The sequence below is a fragment of the Chionomys nivalis genome, chromosome 2 (assembly GCF_950005125.1).
Source record: "Chionomys nivalis chromosome 2, mChiNiv1.1, whole genome shotgun sequence".
Taxonomy (NCBI): Eukaryota; Metazoa; Chordata; class Mammalia; order Rodentia; family Cricetidae; genus Chionomys; species Chionomys nivalis.
The window spans coordinates 9006751-9025047 of record NC_080087.1 but is presented as its reverse complement, the minus strand read 5'-3'; the positions used below and the strand labels follow the sequence as shown (position 1 = coordinate 9025047).

Genomic DNA, 18297 nt, shown 5'->3' with positions numbered 1-18297 from the left:
TGTAAGCGAGCACAGGATGCGAGGCTTGTGCACTGCACTTGAGGTAAGCATACATCAACCTCAAGAAGAGCAAGTCTGATTGCATGTGGGTTGGTGTCTAGCTCCCACCTCTGTAAAAGACACCGGACAGGTCTAGTGTTCTCTGGGTGGATGACACCTGGACGGACACTAGCACATGTTCCATTTTTAACAGAGATCAGACCTCTACTCTTGCCTGTAGCTTTACAAAACAAAAAGGGGGAACTGTAGCGAGCTGCGTGAAGCCACACCTGATGGCTATGTGTAGAGAGCTGCGTGGAGTCGCACCTGATGGTGCTGGCTCCTGCCCTCCGCAATCCCGAAAGCGAGTGCTCTCTGTGATAATCAACTCCTATGGCTAAAGCCTGACTTATGCTATTATCACGCAATGACTGTCAGCTGCTTGCATATGCGTGGACCTATGGGCAGTGCCCACCTGGCAATCTGAGGTTGGCAGCCCAGGCCTACTTAAGGGCTTGGAGAGGTTTGCCCGGGGAGAGAGAGAGAGAAATTTTACAATTGTCAAAAGGTCCTGAATAAAACTGCAGTGAGAAGAGCTCCGGTGTGTCGCGCGTCTTCCTTGCTGGCCTAGGGGGACCGTGACAACCAATCACCTTGTTTGGGGGGGTGTTTGTCCCGGGGCCCCAAATAGCTTATAAAACCATCCATGTCCGCCTGTTTGTCCCTTTTGTTTCCTGCTCTTCGCTGGAACCTTGGCTTTGTAAGTTCTCCCCTTATTAAAGCTGAATACATTACATTGAGCTTGACTGGTTAATTCTGTTCGCCGTTTGTTTACGTCGTAACAGCTATCAATCTTGAATCACTAGTGTTTATCACCCTATCATTTCTCAAAGACAAGGAAGTCATTACCTCCTCTAACATCTCACATCACCCCCATGCTGACTAATCTGACTTCCATAACACACACCCTATTGGTTATAAAATGTTTAAACTAAGAAGCTAAAATTATTCCTAATAAATGTATAATCAAATAATTACAACAATGACTTGCTCCAATAGGGAAGGTCCCTGAAAGTTAAATTCCCAGAAAAAAAATTCAGAATTGCTCCTTCCACATCTAAATAAAACAGAATTCATGGTGCAATGCCTGTGCTTGCTAGTTTTGTGTCAACTTGACACAAGCTAAAGACATCTGAGAGGCGGGAACATCAATTAAGAAAATGCCTCTAAAAGATCAGGCTGTAGACAAGAAGCAGGGCATTTTCCTAATTAGTGGTCTATAGGGAAGGGCCCAGCCAGCCCATTGTGGGTGCTGCCATCCCTGGTCTGGTGGTTCAGGATTCTGTTAGCAAATAGACTGAGCAAGCCATAGAAAGCAAGCCGGTAAGCAGCACCCCTTCATGGCCTCTGCATCAGCTCCTGCCTCCAGGTTCCTGCCCTGACGTCCTTCAAGGTTAAACAGTGCTGAGGAAGTGTAAGCCAAATGAATCCTTTCCTCTTCAAGTTGGTTTGGTCGTGATGTTTTATCACAGTTACAGTAACCTTCACAACGAACGCCCATAAACCACAGGCATATAAAGACAAGCATACAGATCTTTTGTAGAATTTCACCATGGCAGAAAGTATTCATGTGGTTGATATGGTTGATACTATCCACAACACATTGAGGGAAAAAAGATAAACGAAGAAATTATGGTGGAGGTGGCATCAAAATAAAAGGAGAAATTCCTTTGCCTACCCATTGGGCAGCTCATCAACTCCTAAATGAACAAGACTGGGTATTGTCTGATATTAGACCTTCATCCTATTACTTTCTGTATCATATATAGAGATTATATCTAAATTGAGCACACAGCAGAACACAATTCCCATGTAATAGTATGAATACAAACATCACACTCTGCTTCTATAATGGACAGAGTAAAGTCTGTATCACATACACTTCTTATCAGGCCAAGTAAATCACAACTCATAGGGATAGATTCCTATTTCTGTTTCCTTCCCTTACAGAACAGATGCACACACACACAAACACACACACACACAGAGAGAGAGAGAGAGAGAGAGAGAGAGAGAGAGAGAGAGAGAGAGAGAGAGAGAGAGAGACCATTCCTGGGCAGCATCACTTAACATAGTCCTTATAAAGAATTGATACTGGAATGATTACTGTTAATTGAAATATCTATTAATTCAAGAAAAAAAAATGCTATTTAGTGACAGAGGAGTGAGGAGATTGGACTAGCCTAATAGAGTCCTAGGTGATGAGGAAATGCAGTAATAGGGGAAACAGGACTGCTAATGGCACCCCTTGTAACCACAGCCCTCCTCTATGTGGTGAAGTAAATAAACCATGTTTGGGGGCTGCAATACAAATCAGCTAGCTGTCACATAAGTCTCAGTCTTTAATATTATAAATATGAGGAGGAAACCATTCAGAGTACTACAAAGAAACATTTAAAATGAGCTCATTAAATGCAAATTAAAACAGAAACATTGAAAAAGCACTGGGCTACCACTAAAGGCTGAAGAAACAGCAGGTAAGAAACAATTCTCATTGATCAAAGAACTGAAAGCTAACAGAATAAAGTATTTTGCATTGAACCTGGTTCATGAATATTAAGCATTTTGAAATAAGGAGAACTTTTTCTTTTTCTTTTTCCTTTTGTGTGCAGGGGAGGGTAGGGGTTCAAAGAAACTTTAGAGGTGGGGTGGATTTGCATATATTAATACCAAGTCCTTCTACTGTATCATTTTCGAGCCATAGAGCTTTGACTTTTAAAAAAATGCAGACTTCAGAAAAGCCTTTAGAAATAGGACCAACATTTGTAAAGGACATAAGGTTCTTTCAGAGGCTTTGGACCCAAAAGAGGACTGAATAAAATTATACAAACTCTTCTCTCCAAAAGTGCCGTAGAGCCCACTTCCTCGTGACGCGCAGTCTTAGATGAGGAGCAACGTTATTAAACGCACAGTCCATTCTTGTACAACGGCAGAGTCCGAGACTGAAAATCCTTGTGGGAAAGTTTTAAAACAAAGCCAGACGCGGGGCCAACAGTCAATATAGACAGAATATTTACAATGACAAAACTTTTTTTTTGTCTACTCCATTCTTGTATCGTTGGCACCGACTCACAGTATCAGACATGGAATCCATGTTCAATGCTGGAATCTGCTTTTGTAAAATTAAATCATTATAAAATGAAGTACTTTTCCTAAAACCTATTTCGAAGTAAAATGTTTACCCTTTATCTATAAACAAGACAATACAAAAATATTTGCTGTCAAGTGATAATAAAATGTATACTGACACTGTCAGAGAGGACAGGGCCACCGACAACATGGACAGCAGACACACTAAAAGGCCTATGGCTACTAAACACGCACTCAGAAAAGAGAACACTTTAATAGCTAACATCATAAAATTGGAGAATAGACAGTAACAAGTGTGATCTTTATATGCAATTAAATTTTCTAAGAGATTTTCCACAAGATATAGAAAATAATATTTTTAATAAATTAAAAAAAACACCTTTAAATGGTACCCAGGTCTAATGAATCCTAGGATACATCACTGAGCTACATTTCTATCTCAAAAACCCTGGGTAACACCGAGCTTTCATTTAAGAACTTCCTATCTTAATTGTGTGAGAACCCATGTCCTTTAATAGCTGATGTTATCGAAGGGCTAAATGTATAGGACATTTAGAACAATTCACAATTGTCACCACTAAAATTCAATTTTAAACACAAAAATGTGCTCATTTTTAAAAAGATAAAAAAAATTTAAAGAGGTGCTCAGAATTACATTTTTCTCAGTTAAGTTTTCTGAAGCTTTTCATTATCTTGAATCCTTTTTCCATACCTCACAAAGGCAAACTTTTTCATTGACTTCAATTAAATTATGGTTTAAGTTTGTCTGGGTCAAGACATTTAACACATCAATCATAATCCAAGAGGGAAATGGAAGTACCTTTAAAGCCATTCCCAGGACAAGAAGGAACCCTCTATTTTGAAACAATAAAAGGAAAATTGTTTCGTGGGTACTGAAATATTTGTCCCCTTTCCTCATATCTGGCCGGGAAACCAGTGCATAGGATTTTTCTCAGAGGAAAGCAAGGACTTCAATGAAAGAGGGGGTGTACTGCCTGCACTAGGAGGATGCAGCAAGGCGGGAGAGTATAGGGTTAAACAGCACCAGCTCTGTAGTGCTGAGCAGTGTGAAACACTGTTCCGTTTCTAGAGATATCTACGTGTCCTTTGACCTGCAACAGAACTCTGGACAGAGACCTCTGCCTTCACTGCCTGGCTCAAGGATGACTCACAAAAGTGCAAAAGACCCAGGCCTTCCATAGAATTGAGTCCCTCTCGCCTGTTCTGACTGTTATCAACACACCCAAGTCAGAACTGGCAAGTCAGAAACTCCTTAAAAATGGCCACCAATAGAACTAGGAAATAAAACTAGGTGAACTAAATAATTTAACATTTTTATGCAGTTTTTTAAATATGCAAGTTCAAGTTCCTTTTCCTGGGATGGGAGACAGCGATTTAACCATTTGTGTGAAAATGCACACTTGTTTGCCATACAACAGTCGTTAGTGAAAGTGAAGGAACAGGGCTTAAATTCACCTTGTATCTCGCTTGTTTCTGTCAGCAATGGATTTAGTTGTGACACCAAGATACCACACTTCTTATTAAGAAGTTACAGATAAATCTTAATAAAACTGCCCAAATCTGTTCCACCCTAAAAGTTATTAATATAATTTATAAAATAATTATTTCTAGTTCTTAATTTCCTGTCTTTATATAGCTTTATAGGGCATATGCGCCTCAAAAATCATTCATAAACTAGATTGAGTTGGAAGAAACTAAACGTGTGCAATTCTCCTCAAAATATGGAATATTTCTTTCTTGTAAAATCTCCCATAATTTTTCTAATCTCTCCCGCTTGGTTCACTGACTCAGTTCAGGTTTGTATTTACAAACCAGCTCTTAAGGAGACATCACCTGATAGGCTCAGTAAGATTCATAGAAATGTACCTTTTCTATAAATTTAACAAGTTTCCAATTCGTTCAACAAAAATACACACTACCCTACCAAGGAGAGAGAAGCTGGTCATCTGTCGCTTGTACCTCTGCTTCAGTGAGGAGGTTAGTGACCTGGCATGACTCCCCCAGCGAGGGGTAAAGGAAGGCTGTGTGCGCACTCTAACCTTACTTGAGTAGGTAAAAGCAGACGGAGCTACTCGCGCCATATAAAGCATTTATTTCATAAAGCCACCTCTCATCTGTCTTCTGGACACACCTCAGAAATAGCCACTTCAAACGTGCTTGGAGTGATACTTCTCAGGTATAGACCACAAACAAAATCACCAAAGCGTCAAGACACCGTTGGCAGGCGTCTACAGTAAGGAAACCGTCAAACAGGAATATTCGCTCAGCACCACTGCGCATTTCTACTCATTTTGGGGGAGAACCCGAAGTGACTGGGACTTTGATATCTCTGAGAGGACCTTTCAAACCTTCCTACTTGACGGTGCTTACAGCAACCCTAGTGGCCGCTTCCAAAGCTGCACTCCTCAGACTGCACCCTGTCCGCCACCTGTCAAAAGACTCCGCTACTCTTTCGCCTCAGATCTTCCAGGAGACATTTTTTTAAAAAACAGAACTGAAGGTGCAAGGTGCCATCTCTTTGGAGCCCATTATTTCCACCAGTAGAAGGCTTCCTGGGGGCTTCTTAAAAGTCCTACAGGGTCTGAACCTGCCCTGAGGTGAAGGACAGCATGACAGTCCCCGACAGGTGCAGACCTAGGCTCGTCGCTTAGGGGTGGCGGAGCGCCAGGCTGCTGACCTTGCGGGACGAGCCCCGCAGTGGGAGGGCGCCGCGGTGCAGCCGTGTGTCCGCCCGCGGGGATGCCTACCCTGGGCAAGGGCGGGGTGGGACACCCCGCACCCGGTCACTCGCGGGCCCCCGGGGCCGAGGACGCCCACCGGGCGGGCGCAGCGCGGCGCACACGCCTTCGCCCCGTGTGTCACCGACAGGTGGCTCGGGCCAGCCCCCGCGGCTCGCGCTCGGACCCGTGGGGTGTGACGTGGCGCCACGCACGGGCGCGGGGCGGCGCAGAGAGGTTGTACCTGGCAGGCACACACGTACCTATCATGGTCACCGGGCGGGTGGTGGCTGAGGGGCAAGCAGGGCCTACGCGGGCACCGACACCCGCCCTAGCCGCCCACCAGCGTTTCTCTCGGGTTTAGTCATCCAGGTTGGCACTACCCGCGCGGTCGGCAGGTCCAGCGCGCGTGCGCATCCGCCCCGAGCGCGAAGCCTGCTGGGAGTTGTAGTTTTAACGCGTAAGAATCTCCTCTGGCTGCGGCCGCCACCGCCGATCGCCCTTTCCGGATTAAGACCCAGGAAACGTGCGTCACGAAGGGGCGGGACTATCGGGCCGTAGTGTTGACAAGTCGCTTAGCAACCAGGAGGCTCACCTTTGGAAGCTTGTTGCGACTCAAGCCTCGGGTCCCAGCCCTGTTCCCGCCCCTCCCCTCCCCTAAACTCCCTTCACCTTGGAGCTGCCAAACATCTGGATCACCCTGGGCACCACGAGGGGTTGAATTTCTACCAGTAACGCGCCTTTTTACATTTTTCCCCGACCTCCTGCTCACATCTGTAAAACCCCCTGATTTTTCTACCACACTTTTGATAAGACCAAGACGATTTCTAGGAAGATGGTGGCAGAAAAAGAGACCCTGACCTTAAACAAATGCCCAGACAAGATGCCGAAGAGGACCAAACTGCTGCCACAACAGCCGCTCCCGGTGCATCAGCCTCATTCCCTGGTTTCTGAGGGCTTCACAGTCAAAGCCATGATGAAAAACTCAGTCGTAAGTGAACTTCCTCAATTGAACGCACTCGCTCCAAAACAGGGGACACGAGGTTGTAGAGGATGGCTGACCCTAAGATGGATTCCAAGCCCAGGTCCCCAGTGAGTTCTGTTTGCCAGAACTGGCAATGACTCAGTCGGTAGCCCACCCTGCCCATCAATGTGCAGACAGGTAGGCCAGGCGGTTAGAAAGCTTTGGGGACAGGTGATGTACAGGTTTGGTTCATAAGCACTTTCGTGAGGACTTGTGCTTTCACCACAACCCCAAATTACACGTAAGCTTTTTAACCCGAAGGGGAAAAAAGTCCTTATCCTTATTGCAACCTAAATTAGCTCCACTCAGCAAAGGACCTTCTAGAGTGAGAATTCTTAGAAGTCATAGACTTGCAATATTTTAACATGAAGCGGTATACAGCTGGGACACATAGACTCCTCAATAGTCTATAAAGTAATTTATTTCACCTGGAACACTTTAGCATGCTTAGAATTTACTCAGTAACATTTTGACAAAAAGGTTGAAGTATTCAAAAGCTACTTATGTGAAAATTGGTTCCTGATAGTCCTTTTAAATACATTTTTATTTAAGATGAGCTCTATTTCAAGTGTCCCTACCAATACAAGTCCTATTTCATGTTTATTACTTGTGGTAATAAAAATAAAATATTCTTAACACCAATGGGGGAAATATTTAAAGGCACACATATACTTTAGCTATATGCATAACCCTGCTTTTAAATCTTCTTATTTATTAAATAGCCTCTAATTTGGTATACTAAACCAAGTTTGTCTCTTGAGTAGGCACTGTTTAATAATGTGGGGTTAAATAATAAATGTAACTTAGTATTTTCAAATTTGTACAATTTACACCCTGCGAGGATCTTATTATTCAATATATTACCTTAATAGTGTTTTCCATTGTCCCATTATTTCTTTCTTTATTTATTGCAAGCCCAATACTACCTTATTTCTAAACACATACTTAGAGGACACAAATAAAATAGACCACCTGTAGACTTCCAGCTCAGATTCCTGGGTTGCTAAACAAAATCATATTCCTATATTTCACTGTATGTGTTGGTTGGCTTATAGTAGTTAAAATTCTTGGAAGCAGTCTAAAAAATAACAGCAGAGTTACAGGAAACAGAAAAGGTTGTTTCTATATTCAATACTTACAGCTCACCACTTCTGAGTTCCATGATGTTGATATTGTTACATTGTAATGTTAAAGTCTCTCTCTCTCTCTCTCTCTCTCTCTCTCTCTCTCTCTGCATATATGAAGGTCTATTCAGTAGACCTTTTATTCAGAGCGTATATGCCAACTTTCATCTTTTCATTACAGCCACATGTCCCAAAAGCCAACCAAAACCCCTTCTCTGATGTTGCACTCACCCTCCGTTCCCTCTGCAGCCCTCTAGTTCAGTGGGTAATGTCGTTTCAGTTTTCTTCCAAGAAAAACACACAGAATTTGCCCTAAGAACTGTAGAAATTATTTATGAGATGATGGTGTCTGGAGACATTGATTATTTGAAAAAATGATTTCTTAAAATCCCAGTGGCAAGTGGTCTTAAGCAGTTTGTGGTTCTTTTGGTTGCATGAATTTCTGTTTTTGTCTCTATAAAAATAAGCAATCTCAAAAGTCTTCACTCAAAGAATAACACTCAAGTTCATAACAATGCATCATTTTCCATTAAAAGATGAAAGGAGTTACAAAATTTGAAGATTTGTTGTTTATTGTCCTTCTTAGAAAAGATAATGGAGCCCATGACCAAAAACTACTTAGCTGGTATTATTCCCTCAAGTCAGCTAAAACTGGACCCTTTATGCACTTATACACCTTATCAAAAAGCATGTTAGGTCAGGAATAGTGAAGTGCAACACAACCTCATGCTCAGGAGGCAGATCTAGGAGAATCAACCCTCGAGGATAGATAGCCTCAGCTACACAGGAAGTTAAAAGGAAATCTACAATATATATGGAGACCCTGTCGTAAGCAAGCAAAAAAGCAAGCAAACAAGCGTGTGTGTGTGTGTGTGTGTGTGTGTTCGCGCACACACATGCACATACACACTGCAATATGGATCCAAGGCTGGATGATGTTACCTGTAGACCCCCATTCCAAGCCCATCAGAAAACAGGCTAAGAAAGCTATAGAATTCCAAAAGGACACAATCTTCAATGTATGCTTTAGACACAATGAGAAAAAAGTCAGTAACCTGCAAAATGACACAGACAGCAATGAAGAACAAGCAACTTCATGATGATATGTCCCAAAAGCAGCCCCTGTCACTTCTGCATAAGTCCATTACTAAAGCTGAGTCTTAAAGTCACAGCTAGTTGGAAGAGGGACTGGCATGTGTTAGGTTCCAAATGGTAGCTCTTTGGCTGTCTCAGTCTAGCAGTGTTTTATTATTGTAGTGAGGGGAGATGGGACACTGGGAATAATTAGAAGTCACAGATTACCAATGCTAAAGGTGGTACATTAGAGTGAAGAGAAGCTCAAAGATAAGCCTGCCCAGTCACAGCACAAACAACCAAGCTTCTGTGGCTAGGGTTGCAAATCTTCATTTCATCAACTGGAGGTATTAATGATGCTGGATCCAGGGGACAGTTAGCTGATGGAGGGGGGACTCATCACCCAAACACCTCACAGGTACATAATGTCCCCCAAACTTCTACCAATCAATTATCAATACATGTAGACTAAGCTTTCCAGAACAAAGTTCTGATGACACAATGTCAAGATTTGGGAGCAATCCAGTTTCAAAACAATAAACCGAAGGAAAAAAAAAAGAAATTCTATAAGGCATACTTTCAGCAATCATCTTTTAAAAAAAACTTTTTTTATTCTTTGGCAATTTCATACATGTATACAGTGTGTCTTGATCATATTCACCCAAATTCTCCCTCCCTCTCTCCATGAGTCCCTAGTGCTTGCTCCTCCTACTCGTTGTTTCTAACCCACTGAGTCCAGTTAGTGTTGTCTGCATATGTGTGCGTGTGTTACCATCCACCTAAGCATGACCAATTTACCAGCTGCCACGGACCTGAAAAAAAAAAAAGTCTCCTCACCACCTCCCAGCTTCCAGCTGTTGGGGTGGAACCTCAAGAGACCCTTTCTCATCCTTATTGGAATGTTAACCGGCTTGATCTTGATTAGGTGATACCCTATGAGTTCATAAGTACAATGACCATGTCATGTCCAGGGGACAGCGCTTCTCCACATCCTCTGGCTAGTGCATTCTTTCTGACCCCTTTCCTCATTGTCCCCTGAGCTCTGGTGGAGGGTTGGTATGAATGTTCCATTCTCAGCACTATGATTCTCTGCATTGACTAGACCAGCAGGCCTCTATAATCTAATTCAATTCTGTATTTTCAATTTATAACCCCCTCCCATTCTCATTTACTTAAGCTAACTGGAACCCAAGAAACTGAATAATTCCTTATGCTTTTGACTTATGTGCAGTGGGTATTCGCTCTGCCCATGACCTTGAGCTATCTGGCCCAATGGATGTGGTGCTTCTTGTCACCTATGTGGTCAAACTAATTTCTTTCTGACTCTCTCAAGGCCTTCTTTAATTGGGTGTTTAGACAGGAACTCAGTGTCACCACTGGGGTCAATAGTCAAGACTTCTGCTGCTTATTCTGGACAACAGGACACAAGGAAAAGTGACTGCTACACCTTGCTAACAGGGCAGGACAGTCTTTCAAAATTTCCTGCTTCTGAAAATGGTCTGACACAAATTCTAGGCCCATAGCCAAAGGTGGGTGCCCCAACATTACAAAGAAACATTGGGTGACTGTCCAGGCAGCCAGCTCACTCTCTCTCTCTCCTTGTATTTTTGGAAAGTTGTTTGCTTGAACTTCCTGTTTGCTCAGGTAATGTTATTTTCCTCCTGAGGTCTTTGATGGGTTGAAGACTAGATAGTCACAGTTACTATCCTCTCATATCTTAGCTAAAAACATATCAGGTTCTTACTAGATTCATACTAGATTCAGATTCTCCAGGATAGGACAGCTATTGGAGTAATATCTGCAATTTGCCACTTACCTATAATCTGTATATTTAGAATGTGTTCCTTACTTGATGTTGTTCTTTTTGGTTGTAGTTCCATTTTTGTTTATGTCATTACCCCTTTCTTTCTCCTGGACAATACTTGATAATCATTCTTATTGTATATAGTTTTGTATTAGGTTTAGAACATTACATATTCAGACAAAAAGGGGAAGTGTAGTGGGTATTCGCTCCACCCATGAACATGAGCTAGATGGCCCAATAGAGGCTGTGCTTTTGTCTGCCTATGTGACCTCTAGTAAGGAAGGAGGGTGTGGTGGTCGCACTCTCTTGGGTGGCAAAGGCAGAGGCAGGTGGCTTGAAGCAATCTGTGAATGGTATCCAACTTTCCAAGGACTCTGCAACTGGATTTTCCATATCCTGTATTGCTGAGTGTGTTTTCCCCTTTCATATCTCAATAAATCATTGTTACCCCTTAAATAGACGATTTAGGAACTCAAAAGATCACATTAAAACACAGTGGTGGTGCACACCTTTAATCCCAGCACTCAAGAGGCAACAGCAGGCAAATCTCTGTGAGTTTGAGACCATCCTAGTCTACAGAATGAGTTCCAGGATAGCTAGGGCAACACAGAGAAATATTGTTCAAAAAAACTAAAACAAACAGACAAAAACAGCTGCCAAATCACGGAGGTCCTTACTTCAAATTCTCAGGCCCTTGCTCCACTAAGAACAAAAGCAAAAGTTCCTACCTCCCGTGAGGCCCTTCTGGAGGTAGCTACTGCTGCTTTTCATGTATTCATTCATATACACATATACATAGATATTTACATACATATCATCTCCATCCTCACCATCTCCCTTCCTTCCTAGCGCCTTCACCATGGTTTTCTTGCTGGTCCTGACTCACTGGTGGCGGGTCTGCCTTGATGACTCTTTCCTTCTAGCTCCTTCTACCTGCAGTGTACAGACCACCTTGTGTTGCTGCCTTCATTTTTTGTTGAAAAGTTTCCTTTGTAGTAAGCTGCTCTCTGACCACTTAAAATCTCAGCCTCTTAGTCATGGCCTCCAACCCTGCCCTGCCTCGAACTCCTGTCTGCCGTGATATCAGTGTAGCTAGACGTAGGTGTTCTCTGTTAGATACTCAATCTTGGAGGCTTGGGGATTTCATTGTTTCCTTCACTGCTTCATCTCCAGTCAAGGAAAAGTTTGTGCCCCATAATAAGGGCTTTATTTTCTGCTTTCTTTTTTCTTTCTTTTTTTTGGTCAAATGAGACATTTAATATTTAATTCTATAACTAATTAATCATCACTAAGTTAGAATTTTCAAAGAAAATAACAATAAAATTACATGGGTATTGAAACCATGAATACCATATAGATGTCCTGTGAAATATTTTATTGGCTTATTACAAAAGTTGTATTGTAAACTACCAAGCCTAAGAATGATTTGACCTAGGAAAGCTTTCTCTTAAGATTATGGATAATATTTTAGTCTTTGTATCTTGAGACCTCTTGTAATCTTAATGTTCAATTTAAAGGTTTTTTTTAATCTTAAATCATTTTTGTTTCTAAAGGTAGAAATTCTGTGTTTATTTCCTAAAGGGTCAGGATTGTACTTTATCCTTGATATAGATAAACTACGTGTTATATAAAAAATGTTTGCTTATTTAATTTATGATTCCCAATTACTTTAAATGATCTGTCAATGTTGTGAGTATATAAATTCAAGTGTGTGCATAATACTTTGTTGTTATTACATATCAATGTTTTAATACACCATAAGTCATCTTACATTTATTGAATCTTCTAACCTATCCTGTGAGAAAAACAGGACAGACTATATTCTCTATAAAACAAATTAGTCTCAGACAATTTTATGAGATATGTATTAAGTGACGAGAAAAGAATGTAGATTTCTATATTGTTTTTGTCTCTGTAGCCTAGTCTTCTCCTGAGAATATTTTTCCAGATATCAACTGTGTAGAAAATATGTATGCCCTAAGTGAATCACTGGTGAATAATAAACCAATACACTGACTCCCACAGCTTCCACATCAGCCATATCAATATAGGTAACACAAATTGGACTCTGAGTTATAATGTTATTAAAATACATATTACAAAACAAAATTTTAGTGAACATGGAGGTAGAAGATGTTTGGAGATGTGTAGGGGGATCTGAGAGGATTTAGGGAGAGGTGTGGGTTATGTGCAAATATGATCAAAGTATATTATATGCATGTAGGAAATTCTCAAAGAATGAGCAAAAATATTAAAAATAAGTACCAACACCTCAAACTCCCTATCTGTTCCTCTCTAGTCACCCCTCAGGCACAGGGGAGTTTTGTACTTGCATAAACTATGTAATTTTTGTATCTGTTACTTCCATCATAATTATGGTTTTGTGATTTAATGCCACTGTTGCATACAGTTATAATTTTAAATTAATTGTTCTGATTAACTTTAAATGTTGGTTTAACGTAACCAGGAATCACCTGAAAAGAGTCTCAGTGAGAAGCTACATTAGGTTGGCTGTGCACATGTCTATGAAGGATTATGTTGATTGATAATTACAATGGGAAGATCCACCCCAGCTGTAGGGACACCATTTCCTGGGCCAGGCCTTGGCTAGGAGAAGAGTGAAGGAAGATTTGGCACAAGTGGCCAGCAGGGGACAAGCAGCATGGGGCATGGATTTCCATCTGCTCTTGACTGTAGAAATGGTGACGAGTTGATTAACTTCCTGCCTTGATTTCCCCGAAATGATGGACCATAACCTGGACTTGTGACCTAAAGCAAACCCTTTGGTCAGGGTATTTTAAATGAAGGTAGCACACAAATGCTGCATGTCTAGTCCTAAGTAGTGTTTTTGCAGATGAATGTACTCTTTGTTTAACCATTCCCTTCTGGCTGAGGATTTGTGGTTTCCAATTTAAGATTGTTGCAAGTAGCTCACCTAGGAAATTCTGACTTTTTTTTTTACCCTGTCATCTGCTCCTACTTCTTGTCTTCTTAGTGTTGGCACTCAGAATCTCAGCACTTCTGAATGCCATTCATCATACACACCAGGAAAAGCTGGGACAGCTGAGGCTGTGGTTTCCCATCAGTAAGAAGACATTTTAGTAACAAATATTCTTACATTTGTGTTCAAAAGTCACTTCTTTTATGTAAAGTACTTCCATTGATTTTCCTGCATTCCACCTTAACCATAATCTTGTCAATTTAACAGTGTGTGTGTGTGTATGTATGTATTCCTATATATGCACAAACAATATGGTGAACTAGGTGATGTATATGGCTTCTATAACTAAAATATAATCTTATTTTATATTCTTTTTGAGGCACAGTATCACTATGTAGTCTTGGCTGGCCTAAAATTTGCTACATAGTCCAGACTGACCTCCAACTCACAGAGATCCATCTTCCTCTGCATTCCAAGTACTGACATTAAAGACATATACCACTACATTTAGTATTATATATTCTTTTAAATAAAAATAAGTAAGATCTTTCTTACTAAGACATCCATGACTTCATTTGTATTCTATCTATCTATCACCATAGTGTGCTTGGAGTCTATATTTTGTATATATTCTCAAGTGTGCATAAGAAATACATATTATGTATATGTATTTATATATACAAACACTCATGAATTCATGAACTGGACAACTAGATGATTGATATGATATGATATGATATGACATGATAGATAGATAGATAGATAGATAGATAGATAGATAGATAGATAGCTGAAATTTAGAAATTATTCTTTAGCTTTCTTTGTCAACTGGATTCTATGTTTTGTTTGTTTCATTAAGGTTGTTTATGTAAATGGGTGTTTTGCAGTGTGTGCATGCCTGGTATACTCAGACTCTGGGAAAGAACATCAGATCACCTGTAGCATTAGAGCTACGGATGGTATGACCAACCATGTGGGTGCTAGGAATCAAACACGGGTCTTCTGCAAAAGTAGATGATGCCAGCATTCTTCACCACTGAGCCATCTCTCCCACTCCTAACTTTTTGTTTAAAGTGCAGGTTCTGTGATGCCTCTTGAACCATACCCTATCATAAGGGGAAAGTTAATAGCATAAAAGGAAACTAATATGAAAGTTCTCCATTCATTTATATTTTCTGCTACAGAATAACAGCAACTGGATAAAAAGCATATTAACCCAGCTGGAACCCAGCATGATGCAGGGTGACCTGTTGCAAAGGAGAGGGCCACTTGTTCATTCCGGCTGCCCAGCTAGCTTACACCCAAAATAATCACACAGAAACTGTATTAATTTAAACACTGCTTGGATCTAACTTCTTACTGGCTAACTCTTACATATATTTTAACCCATCTCTATTAGTCTGTGTATTGTCACGTGGCAGTGGCTTACCAGAGATTCTAACCAGCGTCCATCTCACGCAGAGGATCCATGGCTTCTCTGACTCTGCCCTTCTTCCTCCCAGCATTCAGTTCTGTTTATCTTACCTACCTAAGTTCCACTCTATCAACTAGACCAAGGCAGTTTCTTTATCCACATAACCAATGAAAGCAACACACAAACAGAAGGAGCTCCTACACCATTTCCCCTTTTCTGTTTAAACAAAAAGGAAGGCTTTAACTTTAACATAGTAAAATTACATATAACAAAACAGTTATCAAGCAAGAATTACAGGTACAATATTTATATCTACTTTATCTTTTATCATAACTAAGAAAAACTGTAACTATCTATTCTTCAACTCCATCAAAGGCTCCAGAAGGATATACTATTACCTAAGTAAAACAGGAAGTATATTATAAGCACCTTCCAAAATTCTAGAATTGACAGAAACATCTCACTGGCTGGACAGTCACCCAAAGTTGTTCTGTACCATTGGGGCATCCATCTTCAGCCTGCAGGCCCATAGTATCCAGCAAACTTTGCCATGAAGCAGGAAATTTCAAAGACAGATCAGTCACTGTCTTCTGTGTCCTGCAGAATGTCTCACAAACTCTTTTATGAAGCAGGAATCCCAAAGTACCATCTCACCTTTAGGCAAGTTCAGCAGTCTTCTCTCTGTGGGCACAGACCTCTGTGAGTTCAAGGTATTGTGGTACACACCTTTAATTCCAGCATTTGGGAGGCAGAGGCAGGTGGATCTCTGTGAGTTCAAGGATAGCCTGGTTTACAAAGTGAGTTCCAGGACAAAGATACATAAAGAAACCCTGTCTCAAAAAGCCAAAAATTAAAAGCCAAAGAAATAGTAGTTAAAATAAAGCCACATAAAATTAAAAAATACACAGAGAGTCTGGATACTGTATGTTATTGTGTTCTCTTTGAATTGCTTGAATGCTGAGGAAGAAGCAATAGCTGCTAAAAGATATTTGTTTATAAATGCTGCTGAATTAATCCAAGATAGGTATTTTGAAAATGCCTTGACTTTAAAATTGAAGTCAAAAGGTATGTTACTTTGGAGAAGAGGATTTGCTTTTGTTTCCACAGGAAATGAGAGGCTGTGGATTCATTTTGAGTTAAGAAAAAATCAGATTTGATCAAGGAAGACCACCTGAGAAATTTCCGGTAAGAACAGATGACCCAGATGTCTGAGTTCTACATCCAGAGCAGATTCAAGACTGCTGCTTGAGATGATCAAGACTCACAGGATACTCCAGTCAGGATTTGAACATAATTATAAATTTTCTCTAGGTCTCCATAAGATTATCAACACTCACAACCAGCAGAAAGTAGCCTGGAGAATTATGCCCATATTCCCCAAAAATGGACTATGGATATTTTCCTTTGTTTAGAATGTTGGTTACAAGTTGTTATAGCTAATAGTTAGGAGAAAAGCTTAACAAAAGATATTAGATTCAGAGTTCTTGTTTTATTAAAGAAAATGAGGGGGAAGTGATGTGGGACAATGGTCTGTAGTCTGTCAATTATATTTTAAATAAATGCTGATTGGCCAGTAGCCAGGCAGAAAGTATAGGTGGGACAACCAGACAGGAAGTAGAGATGGGTTAAGGAGAAAAGGAGAATTCTGGGAAGAAGGAAGCCCATTCCTCTGCCGTTATGACTTGGCCACAGAACAAGCAACATGTGACTGCTGTGCTGAAAAAGGTACCAAGTGAGCCATTTGGCTAGCTTAGGCAAGAATAATGGGTTAATATAAGTTATAAGAGTTCATAAGAAACCTGAGCTAACGGGCCAATCAGTTTATAACTAATGTAGACCTCTGTGTGTAATTTCTTTAGGACTTAATGACTGTGGGAACCAAGTAAGACAGAAACCCCAACAAGAGTGATGGGCAGTGATAGAGAAGGCACCTGTTTTTCTTGGAGGCTTCTTCCTGGTCCCTACTGCACTCACTCTAGAAAGGACCTAAGTGAGGCAAGCGTCATTGTACCTCATTATAACACCACCTTCTTCCATTTTTCAAAGGGCGCAACCCTGTGTTTTCTCCAGGACTCTAATTCTAAAGGTCAGGAATTTATTATTTGAGACATTTTAGCTCATTTCATTACAATTATTAAGCTCTCTGGCTACACAACTGCATAGATTTTTTTAGGGCTTCTCTTTTTTTGACCTTCAAGCTTTATTTACTACATACAATAGCTTTACAGCTAACTCTAGGTAAACTTCTCTAATTAAACAATATAATTTTACTGAAAAAATGAAGACCATACACATCTGTTTACTAAAGCACAATAAAATTGGTTTGATTTAATTAAGTGATGATAGTTAATCTTGGAGAGAATATTTACTTTTTTGTATTAAAAATATTTTTACCATCCAATAGATTCTGATCACAGTTTACCCTCCCCCAACATTTCCCAGATCCTCCCTACCTCCACACCCTCTCCTCTCTCTTTTTACTCTCTCTCTCTCTCTTTCATAGACAGGCAAGCAACAGAAAGCCAAATAAACAATACAATTTTGAAAATAATAAACACAATATAAACACTGCTATGGGGTAATGCTCTTGTGCCCTGTAAAGATTTGTCACTCATATTGATTTAATAAAACACTGATTGACCAGTAGCCAGGCAGGAAGTATAGGTGAGGCAATCAGACTAGGAGAGTTCTGGGAAGAGGAAAGGCTCAGTCTGCAGTCACCAGCCACATGCAGAGGAAGCAAGATGAGAATGCCTCACTGATAAAAGACACCAAGCCATTTGGCTAACATAGACAAGAATTATGGGTAAATTTAACTTGTAAGAGCTAGTTAATAATAAGCCTGAGCTAATAGACCACCTAGTTTATAATTAATATAAACATCTGTGTCTTTTGTTGGAACTGAATGGCTGTGGGATCAGACAGAACAAAAATTTCCACCTACACGTGTGCATGCGCACACACACACACAAACCAACCAAAAAAAACAAAAGATGAAAACTATAATATAAACAAAAGCCCAATGAGACCAAGAAATTCCCTTACAAAG

At 40.6% G+C, this 18297-nt stretch overlaps 2 protein-coding genes across 3 annotated transcripts in view; one reads left to right on the top strand and one right to left on the bottom strand.

The window, feature by feature from the left end:
* Prkn (parkin RBR E3 ubiquitin protein ligase) overlaps window positions 1-6279 on the bottom strand; it is a 1199352-nt gene extending 1193073 nt beyond the window's left edge. For both annotated transcript variants that reach the window (XM_057763084.1, XM_057763085.1), the window contains exon 1: window positions 6131-6279. In XM_057763084.1, coding sequence (XP_057619067.1) covers window positions 6131-6137 — 7 coding nt within the window. In that variant the 5' untranslated portion in view covers window positions 6138-6279. The remainder of the gene's footprint in view (window positions 1-6130) is intronic.
* A 217-nt stretch (window positions 6280-6496) lies between these two features.
* Window positions 6497-18297, top strand: part of Pacrg (parkin coregulated) — a 452266-nt gene continuing 440465 nt past the window's right edge. Inside the window, exon 1 of the mRNA XM_057763180.1 lies at window positions 6497-6858. Coding sequence (XP_057619163.1) covers window positions 6703-6858 — 156 coding nt within the window. The 5' untranslated portion in view covers window positions 6497-6702. The remainder of the gene's footprint in view (window positions 6859-18297) is intronic.